At 40.3% G+C, this 25,823-nt stretch overlaps 1 protein-coding gene across 2 annotated transcripts in view; it reads right to left on the bottom strand.

The window, feature by feature from the left end:
- Positions 1-245: 245 nt before the first annotated feature.
- Positions 246-25,823, bottom strand: part of epha10 (EPH receptor A10) — a 182,203-nt gene continuing 156,625 nt past the window's right edge. For both annotated transcript variants that reach the window (XM_085346411.1, XM_085346410.1), the window contains exons 8-18: positions 24,397-24,505; positions 14,011-14,066; positions 9,705-9,830; positions 8,379-8,564; positions 6,143-6,204; positions 5,541-5,657; positions 4,757-4,843; positions 4,272-4,424; positions 1,588-1,778; positions 1,321-1,485; positions 246-360 (exon numbers count right to left, since the gene is read on the bottom strand). In XM_085346411.1, the coding sequence (XP_085202537.1) occupies positions 246-360; positions 1,321-1,485; positions 1,588-1,778; positions 4,272-4,424; positions 4,757-4,843; positions 5,541-5,657; positions 6,143-6,204; positions 8,379-8,564; positions 9,705-9,830; positions 14,011-14,066; positions 24,397-24,505 (1,367 nt within the window). The remainder of the gene's footprint in view (positions 361-1,320; positions 1,486-1,587; positions 1,779-4,271; positions 4,425-4,756; positions 4,844-5,540; positions 5,658-6,142; positions 6,205-8,378; positions 8,565-9,704; positions 9,831-14,010; positions 14,067-24,396; positions 24,506-25,823) is intronic.

The raw sequence follows: 25,823 nt of genomic DNA, 5'->3' as shown, positions 1-25,823 counted from the left end.
ACAATGTCACAACTGATCGCAGTCTTCAAGGGGGACTTGTTGAAAAGAGAAAGGAAGGAATAAAGGAAGGCATGAGGAAGTGTGGGAAGGAGGAGTAAATAGATGAGTGCAGTTAGCTGAAAGATCAGCTCATCTATCTTTATGTATGGAAGAGCTCTCTCTTTCTCTCTCCTCGCCTCCACCCCATCATCCATCTGCACACATGTAAGGATCTGCAGCAGCACGAGACTAGGTGAGTTGACCGTTTAGACCTGCACACCACGCCCGTGCATTTGGATGACCTGGGCTCTCAGAGTCTGGATGGCAGCCAGTATCAGCTTCTGGTGCTCCAGGGAAGTGATGCCAAGGCTCAATACATCTCTGTGAACACAAGATTTACAGAGATCAGAAGATGTGGATTGATTGTTTTTAACGATGTTTCGCTTTTATGATTTTTGTTTAACAAAGATGTAAGACTGAAAAGGCAGTTTTAGTCAGCTTACTTTAAAATGCAAGCCAAACCCAAATGTTAAAAAACATGATGCAGTGGAATTCTAATCCTTTACGCTAAAAAAATACACCATTACTGTATCTTTGACCTAACAGTAAGGACACCAGTTATTGCAGAAACATTTTTCTGTAGCAATCTTTATATGAAACAGAATGAGGCTGCACACATATGTTTTCAGGGAATACCACTTCCAGTTTCTTAAATGTATTCGTTTGCGTCTTTATATTAATTCAGCACAGATGCCCAGCTGTCTTAGATATGGCTGACGCAACTCTCTGACACACACCCCTGAGCTCAGATGGGAAAGACGTCATTTTAGATTCAGATTAAGAGATTCATCTCAGAGTTCACTGGGTCAGTTTGACACTTTGAGGCTTTTAGAAAACTGGAAAGGTCTGCTGCTTCTTAGAAATTCCTTCACTGTTAATACTCAACACTGTAAATAAGAAACTCGTGTTCTTCGTGTCAAATTTTTTTGACACGAATGGTATAACATGTATGGTATAACAAGTGCCATATTTAGACATATTTAAATGGAGCTAAAAAGGTTGGTGTCTTCTGTGACATCTCATTTTTTTATATACAGTTAACATGTTTTATTATAAGTAAGTTATCTAGTAAATAAACAGCCAAATATTTGCTCAAACACAGGGTGATGTCTCCTTACCTACATATATCTTATAAACACTGATTCAGTTGCTTTTAAAGTCTTGAATATTAGCAGTTTTTTACTGGAATGAATTGGCTTCTTATTCTTTTATTAAGGTACCCTTCTGTTAAAAAAATGTAATGAAAAGGTCACACAGTCAGAATTGTACAAAACTACTCACTGTACAGTCATTCGTGCCACAGACTCCAAGTAGCAGTATCCCGCAGCAGTGAAGTTGTCCTTGTATCGGCCCATGTCTACTGCATCCAGCCACTCTCCAACAGAGTTAAAAGATGGGAAGGTGGGGAGAGGCCTGTCAGCTAGTGTAATGGATGAACTCAGGGTTCTATAGTGGGGGAAATAACGATTAAGGCTTTGTAAAAGTAACTTTTTTAAAAATTTATACATTCAAGGATCTACTCCAACTCATGTAGTCATGAGACTGTACCTTCGCGCCAGTGTGGAGGAACCGATACCATCAGGCGAGCGAATGCTCTTGCTGAGGGCCGAGTGGATCTGACTAAAGCTGGGCCTCTCCGTCCTCTCCTTCTGCCAACAGTCCAGCATCAGCTGATGGAGATGTGGAGGGCAGTTAACTGGAGCTGGCAGCCTGAAACCGTCCTCGATGGCCTTTATCACCTACGCACAGAAAGAGGAAATCGATAATATCAGATTAGAAATTAGTTTTGTGATTTTCCAGTACTCATGGTATAATTGGATACATTCTTAAAGAGCATGTCTGAGTGGTAGGGCAGAGTGGGAGAGGTGAACGAGGATGTAGAGAAGTTTTGTCCTACTTTCAAAGTTCAATAAGATGCTTAAAACCTTTTCCCCTTGCAGTGGACTTGCTTAGTTGCCAAGAATAGAAGTCTTACAGAACAGAACAGAAGACTGTATAGGTCACACGTGGAAAAAAAATATTAAATAAAAGTACATAATAATCACACTACCTAGAATGTCCCACTGTATGGCTTAAAATCTAAAACTGACCTTGCAAGCCTGCGGCAACTGTAATACTTAGATTTCACAGAGATATCATCACCCTAATATGAGTGGAATACATTATGTTTTTGGTAATAAAAAGGCTCCAGAACTGTACAGCAGGTATGCAATCACAGAGGGGAAAAAAGAGCCCCTGCAAATTTGTTCACAACTGACGCTGTATGCAGACTTAAAGGTCAGTTAGTGTGATATCCACTGTCACTTGGTGTACTTCACACGATACTTACTGGGTATCACAATAACAGCACCTTTTCATTTCCAATAATACAATATGCGGTAGGTCTTTGAATTGGGGGGAAAAAAATCAAACCAGCCAAGTTTGAAATACCAGAAACATCAAAGCAATGAAACAAACACGCCATTAAAAAGTCTGTGCTTTCTTAAATACAAGATAAGATAAGATAAGATAACCTTTATTAGTCCCACACGTGGGAAATTTGTTTTGTCACAGCAGGAAGTGGACAGTGCAAAAGTTATGAGGCAAAAATTAGAATACAATAAGAATAAATACAGTACACAACTGTACAGAATAGAATAAAATAAAATACTATATACAGTAGAATAAAATAAAATAAATATACAATAAGATAAAAATAGAATACAAATACTATATACAACTGAGTAAAAATGCAATGATGACAGAAAGATAAACTATCAAATTTCAGAAAATGTTTAATCTCTGCTCAGCATCATCACCAGGCCTCTGAAAACTCACTGTCTTCAAACAGCAGTGCTTGAAAGCATCCTTCCAGACTCTTGATGTTCTTTACTGCTCCATCAAGCTAATGTCGCCCCCTATTAAAAATCATTCACTCAAACACCCCACGAGATATTTCCTTTCAGTATATCTAGGGACATGGGATATATCCTCCACCGCAACCACTCTAAGAAATACAATCTCCTTAAAGGAGGCAATAAAGTCTGAGAATAATCACAAAAATGACATCCATCAGCAGCATTAATTCCTAAAACACTCTCTTCTCTCTCTGCCTACCCGGCCACCCACTTCCCCACTCCACCATCCTCTCAGCCCCTTAAGCTTCTATCTCAGTAAAGAGCATTCATAAAATGCTTTTCAGCATTTGACATTTTCCATTTAATCAGAGCCAGTAGGTAAAGGGCACGACGGATCACAGGTGGACAGGCCGACCAACAATTCCGTTATGATATAATGTATCAATTTAAAGTGGATTAATATCCCTGGCGCTCTACAAGCTTGATCTTTGCCCTCTCAATTGGAAAGTTTGATAATATAAACCAGGCTGAGATGAAACTTTCGCCAGCTTTATAAAAGGGCACTAACAAAGAGTATTAAAAAGCTACCTATTCTTGTGCTCGCTGAATAACTCATGCATATTAATTTGGGACATTCAAAAATGGAACATGCAAGTAATCAGTTGCTTTACGCGTAGCTGCCTGCAGAAAATGTAGTCTTTATGATAAAATTCATTTGAAAAGGCATTAGGATGATGAAAAATAATATGTCTTGAAAAAAGCTCTTTGCTGATAATGCCTGGAGTGTCACTGGCCTCACTAATAAGAAAAGCAGTAACAAGGATCTGCTGTCTGTTGTCTCATATGCAGACCTGTATCCTGCTTTCAGCTATACTATAGAGGCATGACATCCTTAAAAAGGGGGGAAATATAAACCTCTTTTTTAGGACAAAGAAAAAAGAGTGACAAGGAAAATGGGCCCACCCACAGTGACTTTTAAAGGTTGCTAGTGGTGGCAGGGTCCTATTAACTGGACAGTCACTCCCCTCAAATAGTGCTTTACATTTCTTGAAATAAGCTGACTATTTTCTGAGAGATTTTCTACACTTAATAGCAGGGTGGCAGCCAGGGATAGGCAGTGGACACTAGAAGGGGGTCAATGCATCCTTAAGAGAAAACAGGATTGGTCATGGAGCTGATGCAGACTTAAAGAGGGGGACTTAGGCCCTGCAATAGCTCTCAGAGGTACTGTGGCTTCTCGGTTTTCTATTAATAAGATGCATGGTGGGCACAGATAGAAAATTCATTGATAAAAAAAAATTAGAGAGCGGCAAAAGAGAGAGGTAGGGTACAAAAGTATAGAAATTAATATTGAAATTGGAGCAAGGAATATGGAGAATTTAAATGCACACTTACATCCTGGTTGCCCATATCCCAGTAGGGTCTCTCGCCATAGGACATGACCTCCCACATGACAATGCCAAAGCTCCAGACATCTGAGGCAGAGGAGAAACGATGGTACTGGATGGCTTCTGGAGCGGTCCACAGCACCACACTTTTCCCTCCATGCTGGCGGAGAGGAACAGGAGAGGTAAGACAAGATGTAAAAGTGTGTGGAGAGTTCACCAAAGTAAAGCTTTAATATTCTCTTTGAAAAGCTTTGAGCATATTTCCAGCAGATCAAAGGAACTGTTCGGAGATTGGGTTCACCTTGGACTGAAATCCTAAAATAACCATAGAAACACTGGATTTTTCTCCCCCTCTACCTCAAAGCCCACGTGACCTCACCTGAACTTGACATAACATATGATAATTCCCATTTGATCAGACTCATTAAGAAAATATGCCCTACATGTGTGAGTTATAAGATGTATAAGGTTGCAGAAAAAATGTTATCTCACCAGCGTGGTGTAGATGGCCTCTATTTTGTCCTCCTGAAGAGGTCTGAAGCCAGACACCTTGCAGCCAAGGTTGGAGTTAACCAGCACCTGCGATTTGGAAAACAGGCTGATTAGCATGGCTTACATTTGGAGGGGAAATGCTCACAGTATGAGAGCTCACTACCCTGGTGGGCAAAGCTCTTATCACACCAGAGACAATTGATTGTTTACAAGAACAGATGTTCCTGATTTTCCACAACATGACCACTGCATCTGTAGTTTGATAGACTGCCTCTTCTATGAAAGACAAAAAACCAAACAAAACACACACACACACAGTCGTGTTTTCATATCCTTGTGGGGACATCTAATTGACATAATGCTTTCCCTAGTCGTTTACCATAACCGTAACCACCAAAAATAAAAGCCTAACTCTAACCCTAACCATAACCTAATTGTAACCCTGACACTAAAACCACATTTTGAGTCTCAAAAATGCCTTCAAACTTGTGGGGACGGGTTTTTTGTCCCCATAAGGGGTGTTGGTCCCCACAAAGATATGTAAACATGGTACACACACACACACACACCCCTAATGAAACGTGGGTGACACAATAATTTAGACAGTTTTGTCTAATTTTCAGCTTCATGTAGTCTTTCAGTAAAAAACCTACAGGTGAGTGCTTTCAAAGATGTTTGCAGACAAGAACGAATTGTAGTCTGCAAAAACTCATTATAGAACACGACATCCTGTTCATCACACCATACCTGTCCTCTATCATCTACTCCCACCTGCTCCCCTTACCTTGTGCGCGGCGAGCCGTTTGTGGACAAAGCCCATTTCGGTGAGGTACTTCATCCCCGACGCCACTCCGGTCAGCAAATCCATCAACTGCATTATACTCAACTGGCCTTCATGTTTCTGAGGTTACAGAAGGAAAAAGAGAAAGATGAAGAAGAGGTGGGAGAGAAGATTGTGAGCAGGCTGAATGGAAGGGGGAGAAAAAAAGCACATCTGCCTCTGCTTTACAATGTTGTGCTTGCTGAGCTGAAAACCTTTATTTGGAGAATAAAAACAAACAGGCCATTAATTCATATCATTATAAACCACAGTGAAGTGGTTCACAGAGCAAAGGGGCACACTAACAGTTTACAGAAGCTTACAGCAGCTTTGAGCAGAAACACTCCATTTGTGCAGTTAATTATGCTATGTTTTCCTTATTACAGTAATAAGCACAAGAATTGCTGCCCTAGGACCACATTATATTAACGGTATATTTAGGACAAGTAGAACAAAAGTGTTGTTAGTGCAGCTGCTTGAAAACAGAGAGTAGTAATGAGTAATTACAGTTTAATAATGAGCATCAGCACATATATTTAAGATGAATGCACAGTAATGAAACTTACCCTAAGGAATGAATCTAAGGCTCCGTTAGACATGCACTCCACTATGATCATCATGGTGTTTCCTGGACAAAGACATGACAGAGGGCATATATGAACAATTGAAACGGGGATAAAATTGTGAAGTCAAGGGAAAAAGGGAAGCAATAGCATGATAATAGAGACATTGGGAATAGGGAAGGAATAAAGTGAGTCTAGTCCACTTGGCAAGCATTGTGCGAAGCCATTCTTCACTCGGTGAACTGTAGTGAAGCCTGGAGAACCTGTGCGCTGCCCTGGCTGTCTCAGCAAGTTTAACGACCCTGAAACACTCACACACGCACGCTCTTACTGTGCACAATAGCATGCGCTCATATACACTACACGCGTGCTCACACACATACTGTGCCAAGGCCCAGATGGCAGGGATCCAGTAGTGCTATGAAGTGCACGGAGGAGGGAAATGAAAATAAAACTGCAGTTGTTGGAAGGGAGACGAAAGGAGGAAAAGATTGCGGGAGGTTGAGACAGTAAGATAAACCTTGACAGATATGTAAACAACTTTACATCTACAAACACATATTCTAGGATGGAAAGGTGGTCTGATCAGTCCTGACAGTTTATGCAGGCATAATACAAGAATGATAAATTGCCACTGTAAAATCCCCGGTTTCCAGTTTCCCAGCATTACTACGCTTTTAGGAAGCTATTTGAAAAGGTTACCAAATATGCTGTGGGAAGCGAGAGCCAGGGATGCTGCCATAATTTGCCAGCCATCATGTAATTAATGTGAGCTGGATAATGAGTCTGTGGTTGAACGGGCTTGCGCAGGGCTGGAATGGCCGATGTATTCAGCTACAACCATGGACCGACTATGCAGTAAAAATATGTCTATTTCTTGTGGTTATCTACAAGAACATCTTTGTTTGCAGTCCTGCTACCAGCTGTTCCAGGTCTCCCACACTGTGATTTGTTTTCTGCTACTCTCACTTTTTTTGATAATGATTATAATAGGTTTAAATAGTGACTTCATTGATCACCCATTTAACACATGCCTCTAAATTATGAATAGAAAGATTAGTATAGAACAAAGGGACAATAGGTGGTATTTTGCAGGTGAGTGAGATGTATTGGGCGGATGGAAGGGGGGCTAAATAAGAATCCGGTGGGGGCGTAAGTGATGTAAAGCAGGTGATTTGTAGTCTAACGGCATGTGGGCGTGCGTGGGTGTGTGTGCAAAGATTTGTGATTTCATGCCAAGTGAAGAGGCAGGCGAGCAGGTGTGTGTGTGTTTGTCAGTGATGGTAAAGAAAAAGTGAGCATATGGGACAGCCTTTTCGTGTGTGCGTGGTGAGGAGTGTGCATGTGGGTTTTCGATGAATGTGTGTATGTGTGCATATGATGGTGGGTGGGATTGGAGTGCATCTCAGGGCCCCGCTGGGTCTCTAGCACCAATTACTGTACCCTGCACATCTGCTGCCATCCTACTGAGCACAGAGTGTGCTGGGGCACCGTGCCCCCCCCCCCCCACACACACACACACACACACACACACACACACACACACACACACACACAAACATCACCAAAAAGCATCGCAGCGGCAGTAACAAAAACTTCACAAACTCCTTAAAGCTTCTCCCTTCAGCTGCCATTCCCATTAACCTCTACCTCATCTTCTGTGACTCTCATGTCTCTTTCGTCAGTCTCCTCCCTTCAAGTTTTTTTCCCCCACTCTCCTTCCATTCTGTTTTCGCTCTTGGACCTCAATTGCTATCTGTCAGCAGAAAATAGACCTTGATGTAGCTCCGCTGCTGCTAGCACAAGGCATCCATCTACCCACCCTGCTTTCTCCTTTTCAAACTTTACTTCTTGTTCCATCCTCCTCTCTTGCCCTCTTTGCTGTAAGCGCTGACCCCCTCCATGTGTGAGTTATTGAGGTATCTGGAGTGTCTTAGCGCTCCTCCCAATCCTTGTCCCTTGCTACTCCCTTTTACCCTCTCTGTATGCAATTTTAAGATGCTTAAATCCCAATTACCCCTTTTCAACAGCCTTACTTCCTTCAACAACTGAGCTGGTCAAACTGTAGAATTTTTCCCTGATCCTTGGATTCCTACGTTTTTTTCCACTCTGTGCTTCTTTTCATCTATACCCATTTTCCTTTGTTTTCCCATTCTTTTCCCAGTGGTATCCACTTACTACTATACTACCTTTCTGTTTCTGCTCTCTGCACAATATCCCTCTCTCCCTCCTTTCTTACCAGTGGTGATAACGCCCTCCAGCCGGATTATGTTAGAGTGGTCAAATTGCCCGAGAATGCCAGCTTCGCTAAGAAAGGAACGGCGCTGCTTGTCAGAACAACCAGCCCTTAACGTCTTTATGGCCACAGGCAGCTCCCTCTTACTGGGCAACTTCAGGCAGCCACGGCACACCTCCCCAAAGTCACCTGTGGGGGGAGACAAACAGAGGTCGTGATCAGTGTCAACGGATGCACAGAAAGAGAGCGCTGAGGGAGAAAAACATCAAAAGAATGCGAGAAGAAATGAGTAAGGGTTAGACTGAAGGGGATAGAGGGGGAAGCCAGACTTAGATGAAGAAATACTACTTCATGTTGGGAAGAAAGAGTGATGACATTGAGAGAAAAAGATGAAATACAAAGGGATCAAAGAGAGATCAAAGATGGAGTAGAGTGCAGGTGAAACACTGAAGCATCTACTAGAGGCAAATACAATAGCCACAATAGTTTAGCGCAATTTTGGCAAAGGTCTGCAAGTTCCCAAATTTGATTGAACTGGATGCCAATTCAGCCTCAAAGCAGATTCAGAGAAAGTGCAAAAAGACACAGAGTTGACTTTGAAAGGTTTCTAATACTTTTGGCTTTCTTTTTAACACAGGACAATATATTTTAGCATTTTTGCTATAATATTTGGAAAATTAATGGATTAAAATTGGTTGTCATTCATAATTTCTACTGTGCTATATACTGCTTTTGATTATATCCTCATTCCTAAAATGCATTTGCATGCTTAGCAAAATCTAAATGAAACAGAGGGAGTTATTCAACACAATCTATTTAATATTTCATGTAGCATAAATATTACAAAGACAACATGAGAGATGGATTTATTTTTGTTTAATTAAAAAAAATATTCATTTTAAATGTAATGCCCGCAACATGTTTTTGTTCACTACTTTTTTGAACAGGAAACGCTCACTGTAGTTATGATTCCAAAACCTCTCAAAGCAGAAATATTATCCAGCAAGTTGCCTTTTCAGATATGGAAGCTCACATGTCATGTGCACTAATACTACAACAAACTAGATGCTATTTTGTTAAACCACAGTATAGCTTTCTAGTTCTCCTCAATCTTAAAGGAGCTTGGAGCTTAAAGGATGAACAACATGTGTACAGTTCCATTGAATATGTACAATGACAGTAAAGGGCTTTTCTATTCTTCTATTCTCTTCTACCCCACTCTAAAATTGCTGAGCCCACGCACCCTTTCACCGAGTGGTGAAGTCCTCCACCATCATCTCTGGGATGAATAGTGGAATCTGAGATGCTTTCTTGTGTATAATCATGTACCTGTGTGCACAATTCTCTCGATCTTGATGCTCGAGTTGTCCAGCTCTTTGGCAAAGGCATGGACAGCCTGAAGTAGGTCTTCGCAAGTCTCGGGGTCAATGTAGGTCCTCCGTGTTGGGATCTTAACTGCAGTGGTATAAACACACAAAAATATTTATATAGTTTTAAAACTGGTGATATAAAATGAGACATGTGTTTTCTACACTTTGTAAGACATTACATCATTTATTGTGCACATTCTTTATAACGTCTGAAGTACCCAGCAGCAACATATCCACATTAGATATAAAGAAACACTCCCAGACTGGCTGGACCTCGCTCTCAACACAAAGCAAAGCATTTCTAAAGTCTGCATCGCTTTGTGCTCTACTGAGGCTACCATCAGTGAAAGGAATTGCTATGTCTGTCTCCTTCAAGAAAGACTTTCTCTGTGTATGATAGTTGAACATTAGACCAAAATGTTGTGTCTGGGAAGAAGGCTTTGCTCTTTGATCTCCAGCCTGAAATCAATACCAGAGTTTTACCATTGATGTTTGCAAATGCTGAAAAGCTTTCTTCTATCAAACTCTACATAGCTCTATATAACTGTAGGGTTAAGGTAAATATCTCAGTTCTTAGTCAGTTTTTCAAGGTTATAATAGCCAAATATAACCCATAATGCAAAGAGATGATTTGGGGGGGGGGGGGTGTCTGTCATTTTATTTAAAGGATGGAAAAAATAACATATACTTCCATTTCTTTATTCATAACTCGCCTTACTCTCCGTTTTATTTGTTGTGACCTTGCAAACTCCTGGGAGACAAAGTAAGATCAAAGGCTTTGAGTGCTCAAGTCTTACTGGGTTTCCTCCACAAGGCTTTATTCAGATCACACGGCTCTTCCACAAGGGTTTTTGTCTTTTCAAAATGTTATCGCTCTAACACACACATACGCAGGCAAAATAACAGACACACACGACCAAAATACAATCTTCAGTCAGAAACTGGGACAAGCATAATAGACTTAAAAATGCTGAGGCAGAGAAACCTTTGTCACATGGTGCTTATAGTTGCCTTGCTCCTTTGCTGTAAGTTTCACACTCTAGGTTAAAAGAAACCCTCAAACCGCAATGTTGAAAATAAAAAAACAAACCCCAAAACAAAAATACTTCTACGTTAAAACTGGATGTGTTTTAACTTAGTAATTCAAAAATTACTTAATAATTTTTCTCTGACATATCCACACAAATTGCCTCATTTCTTTTACCAGCATCTACAAAATCACTACTGTGAGGCTAATGAGACACAATAATTGGAAATTTTACCTGACATTTAGAAATGAAAGGGATATCGACTCCAACTAGACTGTACACAACAAAATAAACACTACTTGGTTCCTCAATGAGCCTTAGTTTTCTTTATCAGTTAACTGCCTGTTGTACTTACTGAATACCAACGGTAAGAAAATAAACTTGCCAGCAGGTAGTCAATGACCATTAACCAGTGTATTATAGCTCTCAGCTGGATGACCTTTGACTCCTGTTACTACACTTTAAGGCTAATCTTCCAGGAAAAGGCCTGGTAGTACTCCCAAAAGCAGCACAGAGGCTCTCAAATGTGATTACAGTTTCAAATTGACCTGAGGGAAACTGTACTGGCTGCTTCAAAACGGCTTATTGATCTACCACACACACATGCTTACTTGTGCGAACAAACACACATGCTGATATGCTTCTGTGTGTGTGTGTGTGTGTGTGTGTGTGTGTGTGTGTGTGTGTGTGTGTGTGTGTGTGTGTGTGTGTGTGTGCGCAAAGCCAAAAGTGCACTTATGAAAGTGCACTTTTGGCACTTTCATAAGTGCAAAAAGTCCAACACTTTTATTCAAGTGTTGGACTGAATGTTCTTTCCTATAGTAGCTTAAAATCAGACATACACACACAAATGCACAAAACACATAGCATCTGGGTTGGAAACATGAAGCTGAGCCTTAAATCTGCATTCTATCTAAAGGCCACCAGATGGCGATACTTGTGGTTGCAATAAAGATTTCCTGTCTTACAGACGTCGATGGGAAATCAGCTGACCTCTGGGTTTATGGGCTCAGTCATGCATTTTGAGACTATTTTGTAAATTTTGTTCATACCATGTTTCAAAATGGAGGATTACCTGTGGTATGAAAGCACGCAGTCATTGGCTTACAACTTGTCATTACCCAATGAGCACGCAGTTTCACAGTCAGACCCACCCCTTCCTGCCATATCCGTTTTTTTCCCCCTCTAGCAAAGATGGAAACGCTCATCTTGAAGCTTCACAGCAGGACTTCAAAACCCAGTGCGTAATATCACAAATACAACATTACATCATACATATGCCCACATACCAGGAAAAATCTCTACTCCAGTAAGGACTTAATCTTCAATCTGCATTTGTAGTATAAACTGTTCAAGGTCAGTCTGCTTGAATGTTCTTCCATCCATCCTCTTCCACTGATCTAATTCAGAGCTGTGAGGGGACCAGTTGCCATAGGCTGAGTACATCCTGTACAAGTCGCCTGTCTGTCGCAGGTCTACTTGACTATAATCAACACCCAACTTTTCAAGGTTAACTAACAAATAGCTTTGTTAGCAAAGTCACCTTTGTAGCATTTAGCTTTTCATGTTCATCCATCACACATGCACTGCAGCAGCTGGTTAGATTCAGGGTTCACCGAGTTACTGCTATAGGCACACTCGAAGGGAAACTGAAACATATTCAAGAACATTTTCTTTCATTATAGACAGAAGAACACAAACTTCTTTGTGTCTTTCTCCGTTTATTTCCTTACACACCTTCTCTTGCCGTCGCTCTCTTATGCAGAGTCAGACTATCGATGGCATTGCAAATGAGTCACGAGCCTCTTCTCCTCGCATTCATGGAATATGTGCTGAATATTTCTAGGTCACATACTCTGACATAAAACTAATATTCTGAGCAGTGTCACTTATGATGAGTCTCCTTCTCTGCCAGTTCACCTCATCACACTTAATCCCTCAAACCTCTTAGTGCGCCCTTCACTCACTCACTCATTTCCCCTCCTTTTCCCCTCCTTCTTCCTCTACTTTATTACTCACACGCTCATTTATTCACTTTTCGTCTCTCTTCCCCTGTCCTCACGCGTTAATATATGGTTGTAGAATGTGTTTTAAGAGTCTGGCAGGCGAACAGATGGGAAAAAAAAAAATCATAACACCCACTACTTTGCGTGCTTCCAGCTCTCGGACAAAGCAGACCTGCAGGAACGCGAAAGCATGCTGCACTGGGTTTGCATGCACGGAACGCAAAACGGACTTTTGTGTTGAATAATGAGGAAAAAATGTTTATATGGGTGTCCAAGTTTCGGAAAGAAAGGTGCGTGTGTGTGTCTCTGAAAAGCAGGCCAAAAATGTTTCGGTGTGTTTCTGTGTTTGTGTATATTACGTGCTTGTCAGCTGTTGGCATGTCTTTGTTTGGAAAGATTTAATTCCCATTCGCATGGCTTCGGCTCATTATTCATCAGACATAGTGCTCCAAACCTCTCTAGAGGGCTCAGTATGCTGGGAGATTAAACAACGCAAATGAGCACGAGCACACGCTTGCGCACTCACACACAATTAAAAAAAAAAGGAGAGAAAGCAAACTCTGCATGCATACACACATAAATAAACTCTAAAACACACACACACACACACACACACACACACACACACACACACACACACACACACACACACAGAGCCACCACATTAGCAAAGCACTGACAGGCAAACCCGCACACAAACAGGAACAGATATGTCAAACTTGTTTCAATCTGTCACTGTCAAACAAAAAACCTATTAAGAGCTTTGTGACCAGAGGTTAAAAAAAGAAGCATTTACAACCTTGTAAAACAACAACATTTACTGTTCTGCTTTTGAAGCACAATCTCGCTTGTTGCCTGCCTTGTTCATGAGATTTTAGCCTTTTTTTTTCCCCATTCTTTTTCCTCCCCTCATCTCCGGCTCTTTATCTTCCTCCTCCTCCTCCTGATTTCAATCTCTCCCCATCAAACTCAACCACGCACACACCACCTAATGGAGTGTGTCAGTGTGCTCAGAGTTGGCTAAGCATGCACTCAGAATTGCGAATCAAGGCTGCGGCGCTACTTAATGCCTCAAAAGTCATCTGTAATGCACGGGCATGTGTGTTCACATGCCATTCCCGCACTGGAATAGGAAAAGACAAAGCCTTTTTTCAGATTCCGCCTCCTGTCCCATACACTTTATACAGACACAGTGATGCTGTATAATACAATCATCACTTTTGTCACTTACATTGGAAGTAAAGTTCCTCATCTCCCTCTTGAGAAGCCTTACTGTAGCCACATTGCCTGCGAAGAAAGAGAGAGACGGTCATCAGAGAGAGTTTCTTTTTAATCCCATTTAGCAGACACAGGTAAATGGCAGAATCAGCTGCTCTTTATCTTGAGCCATGGTTATAAGTAGTAACTGCCAAGAGAGAAGAAGCAACAATGAGAATATTGACAGAGGAGAAAGAATGTGGAGAAGCATTCATAAAGACCCCTGAAGTGTTCACTCATCAGAAAAGTCCGAGGCTCAGTGCCAATCCTGCCTATTTGAGTGTGCCACCGACTCACACCAACAGCCTTGCAATTGATACACTATTGTTGTTTCACCTTGAATAACTTTTCATCCAAGAAATGAATATATATACACTTTGGCAACTGGACTGTCCTCATCCTTTGTCACCACAGGGGCCTAAAGAGGAGCAAGCTCAATAGGATCTCACTGTTGATGGCTTCTGGCTGAAAAAAGCTTCTTTTTCTTTTCTTTGCATGCAACACAAATGCCACGCACACTCACACTGTCAGTGACAAATTAACATTTGGCTGGCTACTAACAAACTTACTTAGATTAGAAAAATAGAGGAAAAACAAGACTAAAGAATTACTGAGGATATAATTAACAACATCAGAAGTTTTTCTAACAACCGGTTTCCAATAAAATATAGTCTACAAATGCCAAAATATAGTATAAAAGTGTGCAAAAGTCTCAAGCCTCCTCTCATTTCTTTGTATATTCATAGGAAAACTGAAAATGTTGCGCTGACTTATTGGAGCATGCGCAAACATACATGGAAATACAACATGAAAGCCAGAAACAGAGTTTGTATAATTCAGTAATGGTAAGGTCCGGGTTTTTCAATTCAGTTGTGCTTTTACTGCATTGGCAGTGTGTTTGGTTTTAATGTCATACTGAAAAATTAAGCAGTTCCCAATCTGATGCTTTCCAGATGGCATTGCATGGCGGATCAAAATCTGACTGTATTTTGTTTTTTTGGAGTTCATAATTCCATCAGTGTTGACGAGATCTCCAACGCTACTGGCTGGAATCGTAATTTACAGATGGCTATTGGCACTCAATGCTGTACCTCTCTCCTGATGTCATCCATAGATTTTGTTGATGATTTTAACCAAAACGATTTATTACTCGATGAGTGCCATTGCCACTGATTTTCAGTCCAGTTTTTGTATAATTTGGTATACCTGTATTTCTCTCCTAAAAATGGTATCTTGACACTACCCATTAGACCATTTCTGATGAGGCTTCGCTAAACACTAATTCTTATACACATGACTTTCAGATACTATTCATCTGCATTAGATAGTGTTTCAGGCTTGTCCCTTCTTTTGTCCAGTTTGCTCCCTTTTTTAAGGACACACTGCAAACTATGCTAAGGTATACCAAGTTGTTTAACCAAGTGTTCAAAACCTTTTCAAAAACATTACAAGAAAGTTTCGCTCCTTGGAAGCAAAATATAAAGAAATGAGGGGTAGTTTAAAATTTCTGCATAGCACATTTAAATGCTTTATATGGAATGAGAAGGTCAAGTACAAACATCTGAAAGTTTTCTTCAAATGCCAATCTTGAGAGTGCCTCGTCCTTCAGGTCTTTAGCAAATCAGTTTAGCCTAAGCCTTTTAAAAGAACAGACGTGTATGTATATCTGCATCAATAATATCAACAAGTGAACATGGAACATACTTAACGTTCTGCTGCCATGGCTAGCAAAGACTGCTGTGGCTGTTTTGACAAAGAAGTCACAACGTGTCACAGTTAAGGCCCGAGCACAGATGACACTGAGGTGTAGATTTATGTTTAAGTACAATATTATACCTGCTCAGGCAGGCATGTGTTAATGTGAACATCATAATATATCTGCACTACACAAAGAGCTGGTGCACAGCTGAGAGGGAGTATACAGAGAGTACGACAGTCGTATGTATGTGCACATGGGAATGTTAATGTGTGTCGTTTGTGCATGAGTGTGTCTGCACAAATTCATGTGGGCGCACATGTGTGTGTGTGCGCGCTTTACAGGATCCTGTTATATTGCATGTGCATGTCCCCGTGAGTTTTTATAAGGAGAGACGTGGCTGAGGGTGAGGCTGACACATCCCTCAGCCTGTGTAGCAGTTGGGTCTGAGACAAGGTCAGGACCCTGTCTGTCAAAACACACCAGCAGACACATGCACCACAACTCCTCAGGGCAGGAGATATCAGACAGGAGAGAGGAGACAAGAATTAATAGATAAGGGAGCACAGCGTAAAGGGAGCAAGGGGTGGGAATGGGAGGAAGATGAGAATGGAGGGCACCACGGTACCGAGAGAAACAAGATGCAGGAGACCAAAGGGAGGAGTGGAGGTAAGGGAGCAAATAGCGAACGCGGCAAGGGGAGAAGGGCAAAGCAGTGGAGAAATCATCGAGAGAAATGAAGGAAGTACTGCTGCGACGAAGAGGCAGAGGAAGTGACATGAAAATAAGAGGTTGCGAACAAGAGGATAATTGGGAAGAAGGTTATGCAAGGAAGTTGAAACTTGAAGAGGCACACAGTATAGCCTATAAAGTAGACTGCAAGGAGCAGCGGAAGAAGCAAAGAGAGACGAAAAATATGCATCTCAGAGATTAGAAAAGTAACAGAAAAACAGAAGCTAGGACACACAGCAGGATAAATCAACCATCTAAGCCCTGTACTCATTAAATAACTGCCACAAATTGATATATATATATTTAAAATAGTATGCTTATTGAACCTTCTGAAAAATTAAAAAATAAGAGTTAATATCAATTAGCATATATGAGTTTTAATTTTTATCATATTAGCTACATCTGGCATCTTTTTGCAATTTGTTTCTTAAAAATATACGTTCAAATTAGAGACAAAGTCTCAAAAACTCACAAAAACCCATGTATCAAATATGATACACTAGGCATAAGGAGTTAAAGGAGTGACAACAAGCTAATAAGCATGAATACTAATACCAAATACCAAAGAAGGATGTAGTAGAAAGTAGTAGTAGCAGCAGGAGTAGTGGTAGGGATGCATGAAAAAGACTCATAAATTGATTTATGTGACCATTTCCCTTTCTTCTTCTGAAATGTCATATATGTGACAAAAATGAAATAGCAGATGCAAAGTAGTACTCATTGGAAGGTTGCTTCTTATTGAGTATGAATTCCCACTCCCTTTCAACATGTAAATTAATCAGAATGTTTTTTTGTATGTAATTTGTATAGTATATTTTTTTTTCTCTCATTTCTTTTCTAAATGTACTTGTATATTGTTCACATGTTGAAATAAATTACCAATCAATCAATCAATCAATCAATCAATATGACTGGCCTTTACATTTTTAGTTTGATTTCAGATCTCGGTGGAGCGCAGTGGCGAGGATATAAATAAAACTGTGCTGAACCGCTTCATGAAAAAGGAAAGAAATGGTTATTATGATTCTCTCGGTATGAGGAAATGAAAGGAGACAGAAATGTGGGGCTAGGGGAGCAGGGAGAAAGAGACTACAGACATGCCAGTGTACCTGGGCATCAGCTCTGTGAAGGGAGGAAGAGGAGAAAGAAGAGGAGGAGGAGGAAGGGTGGAGAAGGAGGTCGAAAGCAGCACCACGCTAGCAGGAGTTACATTGGAAGAGCCTGAGCAGACGCTGCTGGGAAGAAAACAAGGAGGGGGTGCCATTGTCAATTCTGGCTCTTTTCATGAATTTAGTCATTCAACACAACTTTGGATCCAAAACAGATTTTTCTCTAAAATCTAATCACTGGAATACAGTGGATGCTATCAAGTAAACATACAGTACAAAAAATCATATAATATACTTTCAATTTTTGTAAACAGACCTTGCAGTCTATTTCTAAAACTAGAATTACAAGAATTCTGGACTGATTTTTAAATTTCACAACTTCAAAAGAACCAGATGGCAGAAGGAAATGTGTGGATGGTGAATGCTAAAATTTCTGGCCAAACTCTGTCACTGTCTGCTCAGCTTCTTCAAATGTTAGTTTTGGCAAGACTTCTTTTCTCTTTAAGCCCTATTCATGAGCAGATATGTTCTTTGGGAGGGGGGAAAACAAACTTTTCATGTTGATTGACACTTCATTATTCACATCTGTGAAATCCTGTCAATTTAATTGAGCTATGCCAACAATTCTATTTTTCACAAATCTGCATTTTCATTTCCTAATATTATGTCATATGCATGAAGTGGATGGAATTTCTGTTTTAAATGCCACACAATGTTTATTTAAGACATGTTTCAATACCTTTGCAAAAACCTTAATGTAGAATATCTGTAAAACTCAACTAGCAAAACTACTGCATTAAAATTTTGCTGCTATATTTAACAAATTAGTAGATTTTCCCTTTGGTTATGTGAATAGCATTAACTATGGAAGCAAAAATGTTGATTGTTCTAGTTGTATGACATATAGTTATTGCAATGAATAGGTTAAGTGAGGTTTTTTTTTTTTTTTTTTTTAGATAGTTTTAGAGAAAGAAATGTTCTACACAACAACAACAACAACAACAACAACAAAAATCTGAATCAAGCAGAAAAACAGACTTTCTCTATAAATCATATACTTCTAGCCTTTAGTACCCTGATTAACCATTTTGGCAAAACCGGTTATGTTAGCTGGAGAAGACTAAAAGAAACCAGGGCACCGATGAATGTATGCGTCTTATCCTGGCATCTGATCGATAGCCAATTAAAAACCACTCCCTTGTCATGTGTGGATAGAGTGAGTGACAGCTTGATACCTGTCAAAGTGGGGGACATGTTTAATATTTATTGATGCTATCATCTCACCTCATCTTATGGCTGGCAATAAAGCTAAAGCTCCTACAACCTTAGCATTGCAAACGAAACACCCAAGTAGCCTTATTTTAAAAGGTCCATCCTTCCATCTTCTTCTAATTATCTACCTCATCTTCATCATAGGGGAGCTAAAGCAGATATCACAGGCCAAGATTCTTGCCATGTTCCAGACACCTCAGAACTCAGATGTCAGGACTTGTGAGCGACATTATTCCCGAGTTAGCGGATTCTTAGCATAGTCGAGCTATTAGAGCTAAAAAACATATTCAGAGATAAAGACTAATCACTGCTCTGCGTATGACTTAATGAGTTGAAAATACAAAACAGTGGCAGTACAGATTAAAAGTTTAGTTTTACTATTGTTTATGTTCAGTGCCGCCATCTTGGATTGATAACTCGGGGGTACGTTGTTCTGCTTCAACTTTCCGAGTGGGAGTTGAGGGGGTGTTACACAAAAAAAATCCGAGTTATTCGGGGAACGCAGGGCTCCCATCAGACAGCCGTCCACGCTCACATTCACACTTACAGCCAATTTAGAATCACCAGTTGACCTGGTGTGTGTGTGTTTGGACTGTGGGAGGAAGTTGCTGCCCAGAGGAAGAAAATGCAAACTCCACACAGAAAGGCCTCAGCTGGCTGGTCGAGGATGTCAGAATAGTTTGATAGGTTTTGTGTGTGCTTTTGCTTAATTTAATCAATTTCTATGGCAACTTCAAAAATCGATCATAATTATAAAATTAGTAATAACATGCACTTTTATGCAGCTGTACATTTTTAGGTACAGTCACTCACACTTTAGGGTGAGAACTTTAAAACAAAATAGAAGATGGATGTCATGTAAATTATGCTGCTTCCATGTCAGCTCTTTCAACTCCGTGCCTACATATCCTAGAATAATGCAGGTGCAGAATAATAGGTGAGAGAGCATGAATAGAATCCTAGCTGAGGTATTAGGCCAGAGGAGATTTACAATATGTATGGCAAAATGCACGTAAAATTAGGTAATTTAAAAACAAAAAAAAAAGAGAACACTTTAACTTTTATCCATTAGTATAATGAGATTCACTTTATTCCACTGCTGAGTTTTGCTTTACTCGGATGAGCCCTGCTACCACATAAGTATCTCTCCCTTGGGGCAGATAAATAGTGTTACTCTAAAACCTACTCTCACACAAAGATAAAGACAAATATAGTTTCAGCTTCATTTGTAAGTTATTACTTACAAAGGTGTTAATTTAAACACTATCTGGTGAATAATAAACAGCAAGACTGACAAAATGGCTTTATGCATAAGTAACTTCCAGACATAAAAGCACTGATCTGTTCAACATATGCATGCACCTATACACTGCTGTGTTTGAGACCTTTTTTCTTAGCTTCCCCATCTCTTCCCCTTTGAATCCTACTTTTTTTTTTTACTGTGTCACCAAGTGTCATCAGCCCTATGAAATGACCCTCATCTTTAATTTCCGGCTTCTTTCTTTCTTTCTTCTTGAACTCCTCTCCATCCTCTGTTCTTGATAACTTGTAACTCACTCACCAGACACCAAAACACACACACGCACACACACACACACGCACACATTCAATCAGAAGACACAGAAACGCATGCTGGTGTGGCTGGTGAAGGGTAAACAATCCTTGCACTGACCAGTCAAGCCTGGGCTTCCTGGAGAATGTTTGGGCAATGCCCTGGAACTCTGGCTCTATCAAACTCTGTCAGGCACCACTGGATTCTGTGTGTATGTGTGTAAATGATAGGATAGAGCATCAAGGTGAGGTTTCAAAGTGAAGAAAATACAAAATACCCTCTCTTATCTCATCACGCCCCCTCCACTTTTCATCTGTTTTTATTACCACTTTATGTTAATAAGAGTTCATAATAATTTGTATGTCACTGTAAGTGACTATGACTGATGATGAACCTGTGCTTAAATAACATCTTTATAATGGTGAGACTGAGCTGCAAGAGTTTCTCAGTTCATCAGTAAATGTATTACCATAAAAGCAATCAGCAACTATTTTGAGATTTGATTGAGCCTTAAAGCAATTTTCTTGCATACGTAAATTGCAAGATAATGGGAAGCAATTCTAGGGCTTCTGGTACAGAAATGCTAAAATATTCGTTGTTTTAATAGTAACTTTGACTATTAAACTTAATCAGTAGACTGCTATAGGTTGTCCAACACAAGAGATCTAAAGACTAAGAGAATAGTCGATGCAGAAAGTTAAATACACCAATTATGCGGTAAAATATGGCACGATCTGTTGTAGTGGTGTACCCACATATGGTAATTCAAACCAACTCACAGAAAATAAAATCACTGGTCCTGTCGCCATCCCCTCACCTCAAACCTTTGCTGCACCAAGTTCTGCTGGAGGTTTCTCTCTGTTAAAAGGGAGTTTCCCCTTCCCACTGTTGCCAAATGCTTGCTCATAAGGGGTTGTCAAATAGTTGGCTTTCTCTCTGTATTATTGTAGCGTCTTTACCTTACTTGGCCTGATATGACGCTTTATAAATAAAATGGAATAATTTCCTTTTTTTTGGACTCTAAGAGCTGCAGGAACAGAAGGGGTTAAGAGGAGGGAGAGACAAACCCCATGTCCATTACAGAGGCACAACTAACGCACTCTATATTAAAAGTGAAAAATGAAGTAGGTTTGAGGACCGTGCATAGCATCAAGGGCACATCCATAAATGTGATGTGCCATAAATGCATTTCGCTGCCAGTGTCCATCCATGCCTTTATGTGTGTGCAGTGGAACTCATTTGCATGTGTCTGTGTGAACAGGCAGATCGATGTAACTGAGACCCTCCAGCCATAGCTGTAAGCTGGCTGTCTTTGCGAACACGAACATGGTAATTGAGGCATCACACCATTCTCCCTTTGTCTCTATGCAAAACATGAAGAGCTAGTTAATGGTCCAGCAGCGATGAACAATGGAGACCACTTGCAATGAATGCAGTGATGGAAATAAAAGAGTAAGATAACCATTATTATTCACTGTGATGCTGTGCACAAGGGCATGATGCTGCCTTCCTCAAAGCAAGAATTTATTTAAATACTTGTGCTGTGTGTGTGTCAGAGTATGTGTCTACTGAGAATAAGCACCTTGTTGAATTTTATGCTTTTCCTACTACAGTGCTGTTGTCTTCACTTGACTATGTCTGCGAATGTTTGTACATCCATTCCTATATTTTCCTTTAAAAATGTTTGACTGATATCCACCAATGTGTATGACGCTGCTGTGAATGAACAGGACCCAGTTTTTCGCCCAGCTGAATCCATCATTGCCCCGTTTGTCTGGATCTTGAATTGGTCGTGGTGTCTATAACACAGCCCCTCTTTATACACACATACAGAGAGTGTAGCTGTGGAAAAAGCCCACTTTACTTTGTATGGTTGAGAGTGCAGCTTCAGTGAAGATCAGTGTATCCGTGTGTGTGTGTGTGTGTGTGTGTGTGTGTGTGTGTGTGTGTGTGTGTGTGTGTGTGTGTACGGAGAAAGAAAAGAGGATGAACAAAAGCTATACAGACAAATCTTTGCACAATGTGTTGGAAAATCTCGCTGGACAGACTGAACAGTTGAATTGCAGCCAAATGGAAGAAGAAAAAAACATATGCGTGCATGTGTACTGTGTGGGAATAGATATTTGCCCTCTACTCATGTGCTGCATATATGATTGAGAGTACAGTAAGAGTTGCGAGTCTGTGTGTTACTGTGTAGGCGTATTTGAGGTGAGATGGTAGAATTCAGAGTTGGGCATGAGTCAAAGAGCAAAATGTTTGGAACAAGCAGAAATCCACTCACTCCCTTTGTCTGCTCAGCTGAATAAAACATGTAACTACACGACAAGATATTCAGCTTCCATATCATAAAATCATCCTCTATGCTGTTGCATGCTGGGGGAGCAGGCTGAGGGTCGCAGATGCCAACAGACTTAATAAACTGATCCGTAAGGCCAGCAATGTTGTGGGGATGGAGCTGGACTCCCTCAAGGTGGTGTCGGAGAGGCGGATGCTGTCCAAGATAAAGACAATGCTGGATAACACCTCCCACCCACTCCATGACATGTTGGTCAGTCACAGGAGCTCGTTCAGTGAGAGACTGAGATTACCGAAAAGCACCACTGAACGACACAGGAAATCATTCCTGCCTGTGGCCATCTCCCTGTACAACGCATCCACTTAACACACTGTTTGCTGCTACAACTACACATGTTTCTTTTCCAAATATTTATTTATAAGTGACTTATGTATGTATGTATGTATATATATGTATATATTGTACTATTCTTAGTTAGCGTATTGTCTGTCTTGTCTTAATGTTGGTTTAAAATGGAGCACTGTAACAAAAAATAATTTCCCCCAGGGATCAATAAAGTATTCTGATTCTGATTCTGATTTAATGTTTAACAGTCAAGACACTCAAGTCTGGCAAGTTATGTTAATATGTATTCGTCAGTTATTATGATTGCCTACATTGTCTTTAGTAATATATTGCAATGCATGAGCCTGTGGCACCAATGTAGTCATTGCAGGGAAATGTGCAGCAACATCTACTAATCACCTGAGGACTAAAAGTCCAATTAATTACTTAAACACCTATGCTCACAATGCCCCACTTTACAATTTTTTAAAAACATTCCATCATAACAATTATCTTATCTAAATTGCGTCATTAAAAATGACCCAAACTGAACCTAATTGTACCAGACTGCCACTTTAAGCCCAGCTGTACTAAAAGAAAACAGAATATAATAAATAAATAAGTAACAATAATAACTATAATAATTTGAAACAAAAATTTAATTTAATTAAACTGAGCAATATGCAGAAAAAGATTTCCCTGAAGCGTGAAGAGTAATTTGCATTAGCTGTGAGTCATTTTGGTTTAAGGTTAAACGTTAGTTCAGTTTAACAGTTTTTTATCCTTACTGAAAAAGGTAGAGTAATAAAGCTGAACGTTCCACTCTCATTATAAAACAACGTTAAAAAAAGACCCTTTGATTCAGTGTAAACCCAAGAGGTAGAGCGAAATCACTTTGCAAACCATGTGTCTGCCGTTATACAAGTGACACTACCTAAACCTTTCATCTCAGCTGTTTTAAACAGCTCCATTTCTCTATGTGGAAACTAATTAGAGAGCAAAGAACTATGAACTTCGAGCCAAAAAAATGATCAAAGAAGGTTTTGACCCTGCCAACATTTTCCCCCGGGTGCGGACAGCGCCATTATCAAGCTGATGTCTTTATGTTGCATATTAAACGATGGTGAGCGTGGCTGCACAACGCAGAATCACTGTTAATGTATGGTCCTTTTACAGGATCCTCTCTTACAGACAGATTACTATAATCTGGATTAAGATGGAGCTGCATGTGATGGTTAACTTAATATGCAGCCGAGTCTATGATGCGTACGAAGTGTGTAAAAAGATACTAAAATCTGGGAAGGCCTTCACGAACCATAGGGAGTGGCTAGGGACTTAATCTACTGTGTGCATGTTTACATCAGTATATTCATATCTACCTCCTCCAGATGAGCAGTCCAGCTCCCATGGAGAGCAGCATAATGAGGGCAGCCACAGACACGACAACAATGATCACCACCGGATTCTGTTCACTGGACGCCAGTGCCACTGCAAATAACAAAACGTAGTTATTACACATATAAACACACACACACCTTAACCGAACAACATAAGTAGCAGTTATGAGCCTAGGAAAGAATCACAGGGACATTTGTGCACATGATCTTGCTGACATTCAGCTGAAGAAGAACACGAGCTGAGGACAAATTATGAAGAAATCTTTTTTGCTTTAGTAAACAAGAAGCACTGACATCAACAGAACAGCCTCATCTTTACAGTCACTGAGTAGTTGTTCTAGATGCTGTTTTATACTCTAGTGTATCAGCTGACATACAATTATGCACATTTTCATATTTTAAATATTTCTCATCCATGTTAGTTTCAAATGTTTAGAGCTCGCTGAACTCGTCTGTGTTGCAGTGGGCGCCTGCTACATCCTGTTTTCTTACACTACCTACACCTGGTTCCTCTCATGAACATGTTACTTATCCAAACTGCATTTTAGTTTAAACTACACCTTAAAGCACAGTTAGAGTCAAACATCCAGCCACAAACAATGCAGTAATTTTCAAGCTTTTATTGCAGGTTTAAGGTTGACAGGACGACATGTTGAGATGTGTTTTCCTACAGTTTCTTTCCTTTGTTTTCATTGTTACTTTACCTTCGTGCATGTAATGCATGATTTGGTCAGTTCTTAACTGAGTGGGAAGCACAATTCCAAGCTGTTTAGGCTTAAATGTCAGTGTTGATTAATATTCACCGTCTCCCACACAAAGTTAATTGACAGATAAATGTAATAAGCTGTATGATTTGTTAGTTGGTGATGCAGTATGTGGGGCGATTTTATGAACCCACGAATAACAAAAACAAACTTCTTGAATTGGACAGCCAGCCAAAACCTTTAAGAAGTGTCTTCGTGCACGTCAGCACCGCTTTTAGCCACTCACACATTTGAATCTATTCTACTGTGTCTACTGTGTCAAAACTCTTTTAAGAGGAGAAACTTGTATGAGGCTAAGACAGAAGCTGTTTTAACGCTGTGAGAGGGTGCATGATGGCATGTGCACAGTTCACATCACTCGTGTCAATTTTTCTGCCTTAAGCCTCAGTTATATTTTCCACGTCCACGAGTCCACTCGGGTCTGCTCGGTCTGAGTGACAAAATGTCGTCATAACACGGGAAGCGCGAAGGTCGGTGCAGATGTCTGTGCGCTTGGCTGTTTTTTTGTGACCGCGCAGACTTGTCAGCAGAGAATTGATATTATGGCTTCCCGGTCATCGAGTCTCCAGCTGTCCGTGTCCACAACGGAGTATAATCAAGGCTTTAGACACCTAATGGTGCCGACTGAACTCCTGATCTAATTCG

The sequence above is a fragment of the Diplotaxodon limnothrissa genome, linkage group LG22, assembly GCF_057381915.1.
Source record: "Diplotaxodon limnothrissa isolate DT_005_m linkage group LG22, D_limnothrissa_male_GT1.1, whole genome shotgun sequence".
NCBI classification, from domain to species: domain Eukaryota; kingdom Metazoa; phylum Chordata; class Actinopteri; order Cichliformes; family Cichlidae; genus Diplotaxodon; species Diplotaxodon limnothrissa.
The sequence above is the reverse complement of the archived record's forward strand: the minus strand, read 5'-3'. Positions and strand labels throughout refer to the sequence as shown.